Below are 18811 nucleotides of genomic sequence, written 5' to 3'. Positions count from 1 at the left end.
GATACCTACCTCATTAACCCAGTACTCCAAAATCAAGGACATGCCATTCAACAGGGAAGGTCTGTTTAGTAAATACCGGTGTCCTAAATCAACCATTCCAGACCTGTGGCAAACAAACAATAGACTTCTTCGCTACAAAGAACAAAAAGAAATGCTATTCTTACTCGAGCAGTCACCCACAATCCACTTTCTCGCAGTCTTTTGACAGGATGATACAGAATGTTTGCCTTCGCCTTTCTGCCAATTCACCTCTTGCTCAACCTAAGACCCAGAATGAAAAGAAGACTGCAGGTTGATTCTCATAGTCCTCTCTTGGCCGAGACTGGACTTGTTCTCGTATCTGCGACCACGAGTGCAGCAACCATCCAGTTTGCAGTAGTTAAATAAATCTCCAATCCAGATGCCAGGGCCGGATTCTTCATCCATCTCAGTCTCTCTGATTAGCAGCTTTACTTGTGAGCACTAGGAGTTTAGCAAGTCAGAATATTCAGCAGGATTGTAAAGATATCTCGGCACAAGCCAGAGTTCTTTCAACTAAAAAAAAAAAAGTACGTTGTTAATGGAAGAGGCTTTGCGTGTGGTGTCCCACTAGAGGATTGCATCCTTGTCAAATTCGGGACCATCAGATCCTCCCATACTTTCTAGAACTGGTAAAGCCAGGAGTCCAGTGTACCTCAGTCAGAATTCACCTGGCACCCATCTCATGCTTCCGAAGGACACCCGGTGTACCATCTCTATGGTCGCACATAATTATGAAGGAGTTTCTGAAGCATCTTTTCAGGGTGTTCCCACAGTCTGCAGCGACACCAACAGCCTGGAAAATTATTACTGTGCTTTTGCAGTTAGTGAACGACCCATTTAAGCCACTTCATAGGTCAAAGACCTAAACTACTTAACCTGGAAAATTGCATCTCTCCTGGTGAGAAGAGTTAGGGAGATCTATGCCTTTACCATCACCGAGCCTTTCCTACAGTTTTCCAAGACATGGTCATGCCAAGGACAAACCTGACGTACCAATGGAATTTCACCTCCTTGATCCGATAACCCTTAAAACGTACTTTTAAAATCCCACAAGTCCAGCTGGAAGAGTTCAGCACTTATTGGATGTGAAAAGATGTCTCAGATTCTGTCTAGATAGAGCTAACCAAATAAGAAAATCTAGTCCGCTTCTAGTGTCTTTCTATACACCAGATATGGGCTTCCCATTGTCAAAACCACGAATATCGAGATGGTGTCTGACATCTGACAATAGCCTTCTGTTCCACAGAAGTATGAAGAGCTCCAGCACACAGTTCAACCCCATTCCAGGAGTGACTTGGCCGCTTCATCAGTGCTCCATGCAGGAGTGCTGCTGATCGACATCCTCGGAGCAGCAACGCTGAGGACCGATTAACTTCAGCAGACATAGACATCTGCTGTGAGGTAACGGGGAGGAGCCGACCCAACTTCAGCAGACATAGACATCTGCTGAGAGGTAACGGGGAGGAGCAGACCCAACTTCAGCAGACATAGACATCTGCTGAGAGGTAACGGGGAGGAGCAGACCCAACTTCAGCAGACATAGACATCTGCTGAGAGGTAACGGGGAGGAGCAGACCCAACTTCAGCAGACATAGACATCTACTGAGAGGTAACGGGGAGGGGCAGACCCAACTTCAGCAGACATAGACATCTGCTGAGAGGTAACGGGGAGGAGCAGACCCAACTTCAGCAGACATAGACATCTTCTGAGAGGTAACGGGGAGGAGCAGACCCAACTTCAGCAGACATAGACATCTGCTGAGAGGTAACGGGGAGGGGCAGACCCAACTTCACCAGATACTACTGCCTAGAAACAGTTGCAGAGATATGGTTGGACAGGCAGTTCTGTCATCTGTTTAAATAAGCAGAGTCTGTCTATTCTACCCCACCATCCTCACTTGCTGTCCCAGAGAAATTGTAATGTTAACACTGCTTATTATTCTGATTCAAGCATGTGACTCTATTAAAGATCCAATACTGGAGAACAAACAAGCTACATGTAACTGCGGTCCTCCAACGTTGGTATCTGTCATAGATTCACAGGCGGCCCACCCGGCTCCCCGAATATAGGTTCACCTCAGGCATTGTATGTACAGTTTATTTTCCACTCTTGCACTAAGAAATCAGAGGTGTGAAGTCCGCTGGAAGGGGTGAGGCAGAGAGCACGCTAACCTCATTGGCCTCCATTTGTACCCTTAGTGCTAACGAGGGGGCACTGCTTATGCCCTTTTCAGGAATCACTGCCTTATACTACTGATAAGATGTTACTGAGGAACTCCCACTTCAGCAACGCGGAATGATTCAAGCGTGTGACTCTATGAAAGATACATACACTGGAGAGCCACAGTTACAAGTAACGGGTTTTTTACTCCATGCTGTCGCTATTCCCACCACTTGTACACAGAGCACCCATCTTGAGTGCTCGTGCTCCTGTTCTACATTAAGAAGGAATACCTCACAATATTCCCAACTCCCAGATCATGCACGCGTGTACATTTTAACACCTTTTTAAAATAACGTTAATTGGACTTGGTCTATGAAATACTTTGTCTCCTGAGGGACATCGCAATCACTCAGGAGTGATTCACAATACACTAGGTCAAGTTTTGTACACGAGTGCAGTGATCCACTGAGTGCCATCGCCTTGGTCACACGAGGATCTATTTTGCTGGAAATAACAGACTGCTCTAAAAAGTTAAAAAGGATCATCTACAGGCTTGAAGAAGCTCCAGGCCTGCACACCAACAAGGGGTGAAACACGCACGTGCTCTTCCACGGTTCACCACTAAGATGTTATCACTATCGCAAAAGAAGCAACTCAGCACAAGAGTAGTTTTTGTATTAACCCAGTGTGACTTGTTTTTGTAATCATTTGGTAATTATTAAAATTAACGTGTGCAACTTTAAATTTCTGAGAGCATTCTTAGCTGTACAAGAAATGCTATTTCATTTGTTTTACGGTAGTTTGACACAGCGTGTGCTTCTTGGCCTGGCTTCACTCTTGTCATTAGTAGTTGGGAGAGAGTTGATATGTTTGGGAGGAGGCTTGTGCCTTCCTTTTGCAGTTGTTAGACATGTGACTTGCTGCTTTTGTGGTCAGGAGTTGCTAAGAAGTGTTTTGCGTCCTCTTCCTTATGCCTCACGGCGTGATGCCGCTGGACATACATCACCCTGCATAGGTGCTTCACGCACTCATTTGTGTCCCTTACAGAACTATCCATGGCCTCATCTACAATGCGCTGAAGCTCTTCATGGAGATGAACCAGAAGCTGTTTGATGACTGTACACAGCAGTACAAGGCTGAGAAACAGAAGTGAGTATTGACAATTATCATATCCATGCAAGCAAGATACCAGCTAGGAGCTGCTGGGTGAGGAGGGTGTGGGGTCCCCGAGTGCAGCATACCAGCTAGGAGCTGCTGGGTGAGGAGGGTGGGGTGTCCACGAGCGCAGGATACCAGCTAGGAGCTGCTGGGTGAGGAGGGTGTGGGGTCCACGAGTGCAGGATACCAGCTAGGAGCTGCTGGGTGAGGAGGGTGGTGGTCCACGAGTGCAGGATACCAGCTAGGGGCTGCTGGGTGAGGAGGGTGGGGTGTCCACGAGCGCAGGATACGAGCTAGGAGCTGCTGGGTGAGGAGGGTGGGGTGTCCACACGAGCAGGATACCAGCTGGGAGCTGCTGGGTGAGTGGTGGGGTGTCCACGAGCGCAGGATACGAGCTAGAAGCTTCTGGGTGAGGAGGGTAGGGTGTCCACGAGTACAGGATACCAGCTAGGAGCTGCTGGGTGAGGAGAGTGTGGGGTCCCAGAGTGCAGCATACCAGCTAGGAGCTGCTGGGTGAGGGCGGTGGTGTGTCCATGAGAGCAGAATACCAGCTAGGAGCTGCTGGGTGAGGACGGTGGGGTGTCCACGAGCGCAGGATACGAGCTAGGAGCTGCTGGGTGAGGAGGGTAAGGGTGTCCACGAGTGCAGGATACCAGCTAGGAGCTGCTAGGCTAGTAGGGTGTGGGGGGTCTATGTGGGCAGCATACCAGCTAGGAGCTGCTGGGCGAGGAGGGTGTTGAGGGGGTGGGGGGGCAGGCAATCTGTATGAGAAGGATACCAGCTAGGAGCTGCTGGGTGAGGAAGGTGTGGGGTCCCCGAGTGCAGGATAACAGCTAGGAGCTGCTGGGTGAGGAGGGTGTGGGGTCCCAGAGTGCAGGATACCAGCTAGGAGCTGCTGGGTGGCAAGGATGGGGTGTCTCCGAGTGCAGGATACCAGCTAGGAGCTGCTGGGTGAGGAGGGTGTGGGGTCCCCGAGTGCAGGATACCAGCTAGGAGCTGCTGGGTGAGGACGGTGGTGTGTCCACGAGTGCAGGATACCAGCTAGGAGCTGCTGGTGAGGAGGGTAGGGTGTCCACGAGTGCAGGATACGAGCTAGGAGCTGCTAGGCTAGTAGGGTGTGGGGGTCTATGTGGGCAGCATACCAGCTAGGAGCTGCTGGGCGAGGAGGGTGTTGAGGGGGTGGGGGGGCAGGCAATCTGTATGAGAAGGATACCAGCTAGGAGCTGCTGGGTGAGGAGGGTGTTGGGTCCACGAGTGCAGTATACCAGCTAGGGGCTGCTGGGTGAGGAGGGTGGGGTGTCCTCATGAGCAGGATACCAGCTAGGAGCTGCTGGGTGAGGAGGGTGGGGTGTCCACGAGCGCAGGATACGAGCTAGGAGCTGCTGGGTGAGGAGGGTAGGGTGTCCACGAGTGCAGGATACCAGCTACGAGCTGCTAGGCTAGTAGGGTGTGGGGGGGTCTATGTGGGCAGCATACCAGCTAGGAGCTGCTGGGCGAGGAGGATGTTGGGGGGGGTTGGGGGGCAGGCAAATCTGTATGAGCAGGATACCAGCTAGGAGCTGTTGGGTGAGGAGGGTGTGGGGTCCACGAGTGCAGGATACCAGCTAGGAGCTGCTGGGTGAGGAGGGTGGGGTGTCCACGAGAGCAGGATACCAGTTAGGAGCTGCTGGCTGGCGAGGATGGGGTGTCCCCGAGTGCAGGATACCAGCTAGGAGCTGCTGGGTGAGGAGGGTGGGGTGTCCACGAGAGCAGGATACCAGCTAGGAGCTGCTGGGTGAGGAGGGTGTGGGGTCCACGAGTGCAGGATACCAGCTAGGAGCTCCTTGGTGAGGAGGGTGGGGTGTCCACGAGAGCAAGATACCAGCTAGGAGCTGCTGGGTGGGGAGGATGGGGTGTCCCCAAGTGCAAGATACCAGCTAGGAGCTGCTGGGTGAAGAGGATGGGGTGTCCACGAGTGCAGGATACCAGCTAGGAGCTGATGGGGGAGGGGGTCCACAGTGCAGGATACCATCTAGGAGCTGCTGGGTGAGGACGGTGGTGTGTCCACGAGAGCAGAATACCAGCTAGGAGCTGCTGGGTGAGGAGGGTGGGGTGTCCACGAGTGCAGGATACCAGCTAGGAGCTGCTGGGTGAGGAGGGTGGGGTGTCCGCGAGTGCAGGATACCAGGTAGGAGCTGCTGGGTGAGGAGGGTGGGGTGTCCGCGAGTGCAGGATACCAGCTAGGAGCTGCTGGGTGAGGAGGGTGGGGTGTCCGCGAGTGCAGGATACCAGCTAGGAGCTGCTGGGTGGGGAGGATGGGGTGTCCACACGAGCAGGATACCAGCTAGGAGCTGCTGGGTGGCGAGGATGGGGTGTCCCCGAGTGCAGGATACCAGCTAGGAGCTGCTGGGTGAGGAGGGTGTGGGGTCCCCGAGTGCAGGATACCAGCTAGGAGCTGCTGGGTGGCGAGGATGGGGTGTCCCCGAGTGCAGGATACCAGCTAGGAGCTGCTGGGTGAGGAGGGTGTGGGGTCCCCGAGTGCAGGATACCAGCTAGGAGCTGCTGGGTGAGGAGGGTGTGGGGTCCCCGAGTGCAGGATACCAGCTAGGAGCTACTGGGTGGCGAGGATGGGGTGTCCCCAAGTGCAGGATACCAGCTAGGAGCTGCTGGGTGAGGAGGGTGTGGGGTCCCCGAGTGCAGGATACCAGCTAGGAGCTGCTGGGTGAGGAGGGTGTGGGGTCCCCGAGTGCAGGATACCAGCTAGGAGCTACTTGGTGGCGAGGATGGGGTGTCCCCGAGTGCAGGATACCAGCTAGGAGCTGCTGGGTGAGGAGGGTGGGGTGTCCGTGAGTGCAGGATACCAGCTAGGAGCTGCTGGGTGGGGAGGATGGGGTGTCCACACGAGCAGGATACCAGCTAGGAGCTGCTGGGTGGCGAGGATGGGGTGTCCCCGAGTGCAGGATACCAGCTAGGAGCTGCTGGGTGAGAAGGGTGTGGGGTCCCCGAGTGCAGGATACCAGCTAGGAGCTGCTGGGTGGCGAGGATGGGGTGTCCCCGAGTGCAGGATACCAGCTAGGAGCTGCTGGGTGAGGAGGGTGTGGGGTCCCCGAGTGCAGGATACCAGCTAGGAGCTGCTGGGTGGCGAGGATGGGGTGTCCCCGAGTGCAGGATACCAGCTAGGAGCTGCTGGGTGAGGAGGGTGTGGGGTCCCCGAGTGCAGGATACCAGCTAGGAGCTGCTGGGTGAGAAGGGTTTGGGGTCCCCGAGTGCAGGATACCAGCTAGGAGCTGCTGGGTGAGGAGGGTGGGGTGTCCACGAGCGCAGGATACGAGCTAGGAGCTGCTGGGTGAGGAGGGTGCGGGGTCCCCGAGTGCAGGATACAATCTAGGAGCTGCTGTGCGAGGAGGGTTTGGGGTCCACAGTGTCTTACTGTCGGTGATCAAACCTTTGCATGTAGGGAGTAAACATAAGAATGTTCTGCTAGCAGGTGAGTGAATGTGAGGCTGGTCTCAGCTGGTAGATGCTGGAGTAGGAGTCGGGTGTGCAATCAAACCTGAGTCACGAGACGACCTCTGCTGGAACAGATCTGTGGCAACTCTTTGCTGATAAGTGGATGGTTACCAATCAGGCTCCTAGATGGGAGGTAAATGGATACGTCTGGGCCTTTGTGTAAATGGCACACCACATTCATGAAACAAACGATGCTACCTAGTAGGTGTTAATTAGCAAAATCTGAAAACACAGGCTTAAATTTGGACAATGAGAAGTCACTAAACAAAGTTTCATGCAGAAACTTAAAATAGGCTCTGGAGTGAGCAAACGTGAGACTGGGCCCTGTGGCAGGTCAGCTAGCCTGTGCTTTTTAGCAATGGAACTCAAGAATTTTCTTGCTGGCACCTAACGTAGACATCTACTGAGAAACAGAGAGCCAACAGGAGATTTGCCCGAGCAGGGTTGATTTACAAACATGAGAGAGCACTCGACCCTTAAATGCAGGATCCTAAGCCACACCTGTGTCCTAAGGCAGACCAGTGTTACAAGATGATCAAGAAAAGACCAGCTCTGCGATAATGTTCCCTGTGTGCCTGAGCCGATGTCTGGGATGTACGTAGTGCCCTGTGTGTCTGGAATGTGTGTAGTACCCTTTTCCCTGTATGTCTGAGCTGGAGTCTGGATGTGTGTAGTACCCTGTGTGTCCCTGTATGTCTGAGCTGGAGTCTGGATGTGTGTAGTATCCTGTGTGTCCCTGTTGCCTGTATGTCTGAGCTGGACTCTGGAATGTGTGTGGTATCCTGTGTGTCCCTGTATGTCTGAGCTGGAGTCTGGAATGTGTGTGGTATCCTGTGTGTCCCTGTATGTCTGAGCTGGAGTCTGGAATGTGTGTCGTGCCCTGTGTGTCCCTGTTTCCTGTATGTCTGAGCTGGAATCTGGAATGTGTGTAGTACCCTGTGTCCCTGTTCCCTGTATGTCTGAGCTGGAATTTGGAATGTGTGCAGTACCCTGTATCCCTGTTCCCTGTATGTCTGAGCAGGAGTCTGGAATGTGTGCAGTACCCTGTGTGCCCCTGTTCCCTGTATGTCTGAACTGGAGTCTGGAATGTGTGCAGTACCCTGTGTGCCCCTGTTCTCTGTATGTCTGAGCTGGAGTCTGGAATGTGTGTAGTACCCTGTGTGTCCTGTGTTCCCTGTATTTCTGAACTGGAGTCTGGAATGTGTGTAGTACCCTGTGTCCCTGTTCCCTGTATGTCTGAGCTGGAGTCTCGAATGTGTGTGGTATCCTGTGTGTCCCTGTATGTCTGAGCTGGAGTCTGGAATGTGTGTAGTACCCTGTGTCCCTGTTTCCTGGATGTCTGAGCTGGAGTCTGGAATGTGTGTAGTACCCTGTGTGTCCCTGTATGTCTGAGCTGGAGTCTGGAATGTGTGTAGTACCCTGTGTGCCCCTGTATGTCTGAGCTGGAGTCTGCAATGTGTGTAGTACCCTGTTTCCTGTATGTCTGAGCTGGAGTCTGGAATGTGTGTAGTACCCTGTGTGTCCTGTGTTCCCTGTATGTCTGAACTGGAGTCTGGAATGTGTATAGTATCCTGTGTGCCTCTGTTCCCTGTATGTCTGAGCTGGAGTCTGGAATGTGTGTAGTACCCTGTGGTCCTGTTTCCTGTATGTCTGAACTGGATCTGGAAGGTGTGTAGTACCCTGTGTGTCCCTGTTCCCTGTATGTCTGAGCTGGAGTCTGGAATGTGCGTAGTACCCTGTGTCCCTCTTTCCTGTATGCCCGAGCTGGAGTCTGGAATGTGTGTAGTGCCCTGTGTCCCTGTTCACTGTATGTCTGAGCTGGAGTCTGGAAAGTGTGTAGTACCCCATGTGTCCCTCTTTCCTGTATGCCTGAGCTGGAGTCAGGAATGTGTGTAGTACCCTGTGTGTCCCTGTATATCTGAGCTGGAGTCAGCAATGTGTGTGGTACCCTGTGTCCCTGTTTCCTGTATGTCTGAGCTGGAGTCTGGAATGTGTGTAGTACCCTGTGTGTCCCTGTATGTCTGAGCTGGAGTCTGGAATGTGTGTAGTACCCTGTTTCCTGTATGTCTGAGCTGGAGTCTGGAATGTGTGTAGTACCCTGTGTGCCCCTGTATGTCTGAGCTGGAGTTTGGAATGTGTGTAGTACCCTGTTTCCTGTATGTCTGAGCTGGAGTCTGGAATGTGTGTAGTACCCTGTGTGTCCTGTGTTCCTTGTATGTCTGAACTGGAGTCTGGAATGTGTATAGTATCCTGTGTGCCTCTGTTCCCTGTATGTCTGAGCTGGAGTCTGGAATGTGTGTGGTATCCTGTGTGTCCCTGTATGTCTGAACTGGAGTCTGGAATGTGTGTAGTACCCTGTGTGTCCCTGTTCCCTGTATGTCTGAGCTGGAGTCTGGAATGTGTGTAGTGCCCTGTGTCCCTGTTTCCTGTATGTCTGAACTGGATCTGGAAGGTGTGTAGTACCCTGTGTATCCCTGTTCCCTGTATGTATGAGCTGGAGTCTGGAATGTGTGTAGTACCCTGTGTTTCCCTGTTCCCTGTATGTCTGAACTGGAGTCTGGATGTGTGTAGTACCCTGTGTCCCTGTTCCCTGTATGTCTGAGGTTGGGTCTGGAATGTGTGTAGTACCCTGTGTGTCCTGTGTTCCCTGTATGTCTGAGCTGGGGACTGGAATGTGTGTAGAACCCAGTGTCCCTGTTGCCTGTATGTCTGAGCTGGAGTCTGGGATGTGTGTAGTACCCTGTGTGTCCTGTGTTCCCTGTATGTCTGAGCTGGAGTCTGGAATGTGTGTAGTACCCTGTGTGTCCTGTGTTCCCTGTATGTCTGAGCTGGAGTCTGGAATGTGTGTAGTACCCTGTGTGTCCCTGTTCCCTGTATGTCTGAGCTGGAGTCTGGAATGGGTGTAGTACCTTGTGTTCCTGTTTCCTGTATGTCTGAGCTGGAGTCTGGAATGTGTGTAGTACCCTGTGTGTCCCCGTTCCCTTTATGGTCTGAGCTGGAGTCTGGAATGTGTGTGGTATCCTGTGTCCCTGTATGTCTGAGCTGGAGTCTGGAATGTGTGTAGTACCCTGTGTCCCTGTTTCCTGTATGTCTGAGCTGGAGTCTGGAATGTGTGTAGTACCCTGTGTGTCCCTCTTCCCTGTATGTCTGAGCTGGAGTCTGGAATGTGTGTAGTGCCCTGTTTGGCCCTGTTTCCTCTATGTCTGAGCTGGAGTCTGGAATGTGTGTAGTACCCTGTGTTTCCCTGTTCCCTGTATGTCTGAGCTGGAGTCTGGAATGTGTGTAGTACCCTGTGTCCCTGTTTCCTGTATGTCTGAACTGGATCTGAAATGTGTGTAGTACCCTGTGTGTCCCTCTTCCCTGTATGTCTGAGCTGGAGTCTGGAATGTGTGTAGTGTCCTGTGTGGCCCTGTTTCCTCTATGTCTGAGCTGGAGTCTGGAATGTGTGTAGTACCCTGTGTTTCCCTGTTCCCTGTATGTCTGAGCTGGACTCTGGAATGTGAGTAGTACCCTGTGTGTCCCTGTTCCCTGTATGTCTGAGCTGGAGTCTGGATGTGTGTAGTACCCTGTGTGTCCTTTGTTCCCTGTATGTCTGAGCTTGGGTCTGGAATGTGTGTAGTACCCTGTGTGTCCTTTGTTCCCTGTATGTCTGAGCTGGAGACTGGAATGTGTGTAGTTCCCTGTGTGTTCCTGTTCCCTGTATGTCTCAGCTGGAGTCTGGAATGTGTGTACTACCCTGTGTCCCTGTATGTCTGAGCTGGAGTCTGGAATGTGTGTAGTACCCTGTGTCCCTGTTTCCTGTATGTCTGAGCTGGAGTCTGGAATGTGTGTAGTACCCTGTGTGTCCTTTGTTCCCTGTATGTCTGAGCTGGAGACTGGAATGTGTGTAGTACCCTGTGTGTTCCTGTTCCCTGTATGTCTCAGCTGGAGTCTGGAATGTGTGTACTACCCTGTGTCCCTGTATGTCTGAGCTGGAGTCTGGAATGTGTGTAGTACCCTGTGTCCCTGTTTCCTGTATGTCTGAGCTGGAGTCTGGAATGTGTGTAGTACCCTGTGTCCCTGTTGCCTGTATGTCTGAGCTGGAGTCTGGATGTGTGTAGTACCCTGTGTACCTGTTCCCTGTATGTCTGAGCTTGGGTCTGGAATGTGTGTAGTACCCTATGTGTCCCTGTTCCCTGTATGTCTGAGCTGGGTACTGGAATGTGTGTGGTACCCTGTGTGTTCCTGTTCCCTGTATGTCTCAGCTGGAGTCTGGAATGTGTGTAGAACCCAGTGTCCCTGTTGCCTGTATGTCTGAGCTGGAGTCTGGAATGTGTGTAGTACCCTGTGTGTCCTGTGTTCCCTGTATGTCTGAGCTGGAGTCTGGAATGTGTGTAGTACCCTGTGTGTCCTGTGTTCCCTGTATGTCTGAGCTGGAGTCTGGAATGTGTGTAGTACCCTGTGTGTCCCTGTTCCCTGTATGTCTGAGCTGGAGTCTGGAATGGGTGTAGTACCTTGTGTTCCTGTTTCCTGTATGTCTGAGCTGGAGTCTGGAATGTGTGTAGTACCCTGTGTGTCCCTGTTCCCTTTATGGTCTGAGCTGGAGTCTGGAATGTGTGTGGTATCCTGTGTCCCTGTATGTCTGAGCTGGAGTCTGGAATGTGTGTAGTACCCTGTGTCCCTGTTTCCTGTATGTCTGAACTGGATCTGAAATGTGTGTAGTACCCTGTGTGTCCCTCTTCCCTGTATGTCTGAGCTGGAGTCTGGAATGTGTGTAGTGTCCTGTGTGGCCCTGTTTCCTCTGTCTGAGCTGGAGTCTGGAATGTGTGTAGTACTCTGTGTTTCCCTGTTCCCTGTATGTCTGAGCTGGACTCTGGAATGTGAGTAGTACCCTGTGTGTCCTTTGTTCCCTGTATGTCTGAGCTTGGGTCTGGAATGTGTGTAGTACCCTGTGTGTCCTTTGTTCCCTGTATGTCTGAGCTGGAGACTGGAATGTGTGTAGTACCCTGTGTGTTCCTGTTCCCTGTATGTCTCAGCTGGAGTCTGGAATGTGTGTACTACCCTGTGTCCCTGTATGTCTGAGCTGGAGTCTGGAATGTGTGTAGTACCCTGTGTCCCTGTTTCCTGGATGTCTGAGCTGGAGTCTGGAATGTGTGTAGTACCCTGTGTCCCTGTTGCCTGTATGTCTGAGCTGGAGTCTGGATGTGTGTAGTACCCTGTGTACCTGTTCCCTGTATGTCTGAGCTTGGGTCTGGAATGTGTGTAGTACCCTGTGTGTCCCTGTTCCCTGTATGTCTGAGCTGGAGTCTGGAATGTGTGTAGTATCCTGTGTGTCCCTGTTCCCTGTATGTCTGAGCTGGAGTCTGGAATGTGTGTAGTATCCTGTGTGTCCCTGTTCCCTGTATGTCTGAGATGGATTCTGGAATGTGCAGTACCCAGTGTCCCTGTTCCCTGTATGTCTGAGCTGGAGTCTGGAATGTGTGTAGTACCCTGTGTGTCCCTGTTGCCTGTATGTCTGAGCTGGAGTCTGGAATGTGTGTGGTATCCTGTGTGTCCTCTGTTCCCTGTATGTCTGAGCTGGAGTCTGGATGTGTGTAGTACCCTGTGTCCCTGTTCCCTATATGTCTGAGCGTGGGTCTGGAATGTGTGTAGTACCCTGTGTGTCCTGTGTTCCCTGTATGTCTGAGCTGGAGACTGGAATGTGTGTAGAACCCAGTGTCCCTGTTGCCTGTATGTCTGAGCTGGAGTCTGGGATGTGTGTAGTACCCTGTGTGTCCCTGTTCCCTGTATGTCTGAGCTGGAGTCTGGATATGTGTCCCTGTTCCCTGTATGCCTGAGCTGGAGTCTGGAATGTGTGTAGTACCCTGTGTGTCCTGTGTTCCCTGTATGTCTGAGCTGGAGACTGGAATGTGTGTAGTACCCTGTGTGTTCCTGTTCCCTGTATGTCTCAGCTGGAGACTGGAATGTTCGTAGTACCCTGTATCCCTGTTCCCTGTATGTCTGAGCTGGAGTCTGGAATGTGTGTAGAACCCAGTGTCCCTGTTGCCTGTATGTCTGAGCTGGAGTCTGGGATGTGTGTAGTACCCTGTGTGTCCCTGTTCCCTGTATGTCTGAGCTGGAGTCTGGAATGTGTGTAGTACCCTGTGTGTCCCTGTTCCCTGTATGCCTGAGCTGGAGTCTGGAATGTGTGTAGTACCCTGTGTGTCCTGTGTTCCCTGTATGTCTGAGCTGGAGACTGGAATGTGTGTAGTACCCTGTGTGTTCCTGTTCCCTGTATGTCTCAGCTGGAGACTGGAATGTGTGTAGAACCCAGTGTCCCTGTTGCCTGTATGTCTGAGCTGGAGACTGGAATGTGAGTGAATGTTGTCATAGGATGTTGGGTTGTACTGGAAGCTGGGGGATAGGTGGAGGGGGGGCTGGATCCCTGACAGGATCTACCTGCAGTTGTAGCCTAAGGGTCTAACATGAAATAAATAACTTGCCTCCTACCTTAGGGGTCAGCCCCTGGTCTGAAGACCCCGCCCTCTAGCCGCGACTCCTCCCCTGTTCCATAAGTGGTTTCTCCTTTCCATGTGGGGCAGCCTGTCACACCCCCTCTGAAGAGGGGGGGCTTCACCGGTGGGATCCCGAGAGACCCCTTTGCTTCCTTTTCAACCGAATTGGTTAGAAGTGGGTGGCCTCTCTAGTGCAAGTGCAAAGTTGCTTTGGCAACTATTAAAGGGGCGGTGTCTGTGGCAGGCTGGCACAGGCCGGGCCACCTCACACTAGGAGGTTGGGTGAAATACAGGGGGCATCTCTAAGATGCCCTCTCTGTGCATTTTTCAATAAATCACAGACTGGCATCAGTGTGGGTTTATTGAGAAGTTTGAATCCAAACTTCCTAATATTCAGTGTCGCCACTAGGGAGCTGTGGAGTTCGTAATGACAGACTCCCAGCCAAGGTACTTAGTATGGCTCATGCAGCAATGCCCTCACCTGTGGTATAGTGCACCCTGCCTAAGGGTTGTGAGGCCTGCTAAGGTGACTTACCTATGCCACAGGCAGTGGTGGGAGGGCATGGCACTCAGGGTGGGATGCCATGTCGCATTTGCCATTCTCTCCCCACCAGCTGACAGGCTGCAGTGTGCATGTGCAGGAACTGCAGCACCTGCCGGTGAGCTTCAAAGGCTCAGGCTTCGTGTTACACTGCCCCAGGGCACTTCAGCTAGTGGAGATGCCCGCCCCCTGGACACAGCCCCCACTTTTGGAGGCAGTTCCGGCTGGAAAATTAGTAAACACCAGGAGGTGTGCCCACCCCAGCTGGGACCACCCCTACGGTGCCCAAAGCTGAGGTGAACCCCTCCTGGCCGCATGTTCCATCTTGCTCTGGGGGATGTCAGCCACTAGGGTTAGGGATGGGCCCCCGTTGAGTGGGCACAGGAAGGGTGTAGCCATCCTGAGGTACAGTAGCCATTGTCTACTGCCCTCTGACCCCTGTAACACTCCTACATTTAGTATTTAAGGACACCCGTGAACCTTACTGTTCAGATTCCTGGTGACCTCAAGGAAGACTGACGAGCTGCACCAGCAGAGAAGACTCCAGACAACAACTGACTTGGTCCCAGCCCTACTGGCTTGTCTGCAGCTCCAAGACTCCTGCTATAAGAAGACTCGTCCTGCAGGACCAGAGACCACTACAAACTCCCAGAAGACTCCCTGCCTGCCCAAATGATCACGATCTCTTGAGGACAGCGTGCCTGTCCACGAAGAAACCTTCTAAGAGGACTCCAGAACTGCACAGGATCAACGAGTCCTACCCACTCTGCACCCGACACCCATGGCCAGTGTTCCAGAGAAGGCCCTCAGGTGATGATACCTCGAGTTGGCCCCTGCTGACCAAAATGACGACACCTGCAGTCTAAATCCAGAGGACCCCCATGACTGCGACCGGATCCGGTGAAGATGTCCCAATGTCTAAGGGCTCCCCTGCAACCGCAGCCCCCTGGCCTTGGGGAGCCCAACGGATGGTCCAGCAACGTCCAGTGGGCTCTCTGCTTACCTGTCCAGCAGTTGGTTTTCTTCATTCGGCTGTCTGGACCCAGCCTGCAGCATCTTTGTGACCCGGGGTTCCTTCATTGAAAAGCACTGGACGCCCGATGCTGTGTGTGGTGGTAACCTGTGCCCAGAGCCCCCAATCCCCGTTGCTGATCTAACCCCCCCAGGTTTGTGCCCTGAAGTCGCGGGTATTTACCTGCAAGCTGTTTCTTTCTAAGTGCCCCCAGTCGCCCTAGGATTTCATTGGGCGCCCGACACCAAGAGTGGCCTCTGCACCCGGCCGCCCGGTCCTGGTGGTGGTACACCCTTGGTGTCTTCCCAAACTTTGCCCTGTGGACACTTAACTCCCTGAAGACTGGGATCGTAAGTCAAGGACTTACCTGCAAATTGTGTTGTTACTTTCCCTCCCCTAGGACTACATTGATTCCTATGAGGAAGTTGCACTGTCTGCTTTTGAAATTAAAGTGTTACTTAACTGAAAACTGTTTTACCTGTGAATTCTAAACAAAGTGCATTTGATACTTGAAAGTCATACATTCTTAAAACTATACTTTCCTGCAGCAACAATACTTTTAGTTCTAAAAATCAAATAAGAAAGTTTATATTTTTTAATGCATAAACCATTGGTCTGGCATTAGTCACTAAGTATGTGCTGCTTCTAATTTCTGTGTGTGTACAACAAATGCTTTGCTTTGCTGATAAACCTAACTGCTCGCCCACACTACCACAAAAGAGCATTAGTATTATCTACTTTGGCCTCTGTTAAGCCTCTGGGGAACCCCTGGACTCTGTGCCTCCGGGGGAACCCCTGGACTCTGTGCCTCCGGGGGAACCCCTGGACTCTGTGCCTCCGGGGGAACCCCTGGACTCTGTGCCTCCGGGGGAACCCCTGGACTCTGTGCCTCCGGGGGAACCCCTGGACTCTGTGCCTCCGGGGGAACCCCTGGACTCTGTGCACTCTCTCACTTTGATACAGTTTATACAGAGCCAGCTTCCGACAAAGATGTCATGCATTCCTTTATTTCCATGCGTGAGACTACACAGCACAGGAGTCCCATCCAGGAATAGGTTTAGAATCAATGGTCTCAAGCGACTGGGTGTTGGGAAGATCTAGTGGTTCACGCAGAAGGTTCAGGAGGAAATGGCGTGGTTTACTTGGGGAAGACTATTCCTGCAACACCTCCTACAGTGACCATAACTACAGATGCCTCACCTATGGGATGCGCAGCTCCTATGGGCTCTCTAAAGGTAAGAGGGATATGGAAGGATCGGGATGCATTGCAACACTTACATTACCTGGAACTAAAGACGGTTTGGTTAGCCATGGAAGCGTTTCAGAAACACATTCACTGAAAGACGGTTCTAGTTCCGACGGACAACACAACTGCATTGTTCTATTTCAACACACAGGGTGGGACCCAATCATCCCCCTCAAGGTTATCTCAGCAGGTCTGGAAATGAGCGATACAGAGAGACAGATTCAAGCATTTCACTTACCGGGTAAGGAAAGTTCCGAGGCAGACAGGTTGAGCAGTCTGGCCCCGGCTCACACGAATGGGAGTGGAATCAGGTGGTTCTCACTATTTTCAAAGCATGGGGACACCATCAATAGACCAGTTTGCGACCCTGTGGAACGCGAAATGACAAAACTTTGCATCCAAACTCCCGTACCCACAATCTCAGGGAGATGCCCTTTCGATAGACTTGTCAGGAACATTTGCTTACGCTTTCCCACCAATTCCCCCACTGCCCAGAGTATTCAACAAATGCAAGAGGAGCTACATGACGCTATTTCTGATAGCGCCACAATGGGCAAGACAAACACGGTACTCAGAGCTGATAGCACAGAAGGATATTCAGTGCCTGCCAAAAAGGCAAGACTTGCTGTCCCAGGGAAAAGGGAAAGTTCTACATTATGAGCCAGAATATTTGAAATTAGCAGCTTGGCTCCTGAAGACCGATAATGTGGGCGCTTGAAACTACCAAAAGACACAACAGTTTTAAGAGAGGCCAGAACATCTGTAACAAGAACATTTTAAATGGCAAAATGGAAAAGATTTACATTATGGTTTAGAAGGAACAAATTCAGTAAAAATATTAAAGGAGAAAACTTTTCTGAAATATTTAACTCCGTTATTGAAAAAGAACTTCTGCTTCTTTAAGAGTTCATTTAGCTGCGATAGTTGCTTACACAAGAGGTCAAATGGGAAGAAGGTTTTTCACATCTCTAGTGGTGAAACAATCCCTGCAAGGAGTTAAGCGGATCGCAGCACCAAGGAGGGTCCCTGGCTCTTTATGGAACATGAACCTGGTTCTTACTTAACTCATGGGTAACCCATTTGAGCCCTTACACAAAGCAACTTTGCGAATGGTAATGTTAAAGACAGATTGTTTAGTGGCAGTTACTTCTTTACGTAGAGTGAGTGAGTTACAGGCGTTCACTATTCAAGAGCCCTATTGACAAATACTTAGAGATTGAATTATCATGAGAACGGACCCTCATTTCTTACCAAAGGTGGACGCGCAGTTTCACATTAATCAATCTATTCAAATACCATGTTTCTTTCAAAATCCAAAAACGCATGCGGAAAGCAAGCTGCATGCATTTGATATAAAATGTTGCATCGTGTATTACATGGAGAGAACTAAACATTTTAGGAAATCTCAGCAACTTGTTGCTTTCTAAGAACTTTATGGGGAGAGCAGCGTAAAAGAAAGAATACTATTCAAGACGGGTCCCTCAGTTAATTCAATGATGTCGCTGCAATGCAGGAGAAGCCTCCCCGAGAGCTCCAGGAGCGCACTCTCCACGGAAGAGGGAGCAACGGTAACCCTTACAAGAAACCTGCACAGCAGCAACTTGGGCTTCAGTGCATCCCTTCACAAAACACTACTGCACTGACAGACAAAGGAGTACGGAGGCCCAGGTAGGACAAAGAGTATTTACAAATCAGTACTTCTCTTCAACTCAGCCGCCACAATCAAGGAAAATGGCTTTAAATTCAATGCACAGCATGGGAATCCAGAAAATATTCATGTGGCAAAACAAAAAAGTTTTGTAGGTGTAGTTTTGCAGCTTGAAGATTTTCTGGATTCACCTGCGACACACCCACCTCACCAAGAAGGTGGAAAAAAGAAAAAAAAAAGAATCTAAAGATGACAAAGTTGGGTGGAGACATCCAGAGGAAGTGTGACAACACGACACCAAATGGTGATTCCGTTGACTCCCACCAACAAACAAAGGTGGGGGGGGGATAGTAGAAAATGCAGACCCCACACTAGATGGCAGAATAATGCTTAGCTTGTGAACCCAGAAAATCGTCAAGCTGCAAAACTACACCTCCAAGTAAGAACCTTCGTGTTCTTCCACATCCTGCCGATGCCGCTCCACGTCTCCACCCATGTGCTTTACCCCGAACCGTGGGCTGCATCACGTTCTCGGTATCGGTGGTACGTTTACAGCCATGTTCCTTCCAAAATAGAGATTTGCATAGCGTAGGTTTAGGATTCCTTTCTTACAGTTTCAGTGTGTTTTTGCTAAACCGGATTGTTCAGACTATTAGTCCCAGGTACTGGAATATTTCCAAGCACAAGATTATAGCTTAGACTCTTACGAGAATCCCGAGCCATTGTTCTCAAACAACGTACATAGGAAGAACAAGACATTGATGACAAGGCAGCCGTCCAATCGCTGATCTAGTGGGGTCCGAGGAGGACAGTCCTCAGCGCGTCTTTTCAAAAACGTCTGCATGCGAGTCAGTCATGAAGTGCATTGTAGAGTTAACCTATTGATTCATGATCACATCAGTTTGCAATAGCTAAGGGGCGATATAAGTGTCCCTTAATTCTTTTATCCCAGCGACATCCTTCGACTCTGTTGCTGCTGGCTGACGTCACCACCAGAGTATATCCAGTTATTGAGGAGGAAGAACGGAATAGTGTCTTTTCAGAAAAGTGCAGAGTACT

At 51.2% G+C, this 18811-nt stretch overlaps 1 protein-coding gene across 3 annotated transcripts in view; it reads left to right on the top strand.

The window, feature by feature from the left end:
• The window catches only part of PPP2R5D (protein phosphatase 2 regulatory subunit B'delta), a 501712-nt gene that overhangs the window by 415571 nt on the left and 67330 nt on the right, over positions 1–18811 (top strand). For all 3 annotated transcript variants that reach the window (XM_069236432.1, XM_069236433.1, XM_069236434.1), the window contains exon 13: positions 3233–3334. In XM_069236432.1, coding sequence (XP_069092533.1) covers positions 3233–3334 — 102 coding nt within the window. The remainder of the gene's footprint in view (positions 1–3232; positions 3335–18811) is intronic.

This window comes from Pleurodeles waltl, chromosome 5 (genome assembly GCF_031143425.1).
Source record: "Pleurodeles waltl isolate 20211129_DDA chromosome 5, aPleWal1.hap1.20221129, whole genome shotgun sequence".
NCBI lineage: Eukaryota > Metazoa > Chordata > Amphibia > Caudata > Salamandridae > Pleurodeles > Pleurodeles waltl.
The sequence above is the reverse complement of the archived record's forward strand: the minus strand, read 5'-3'. Positions and strand labels throughout refer to the sequence as shown.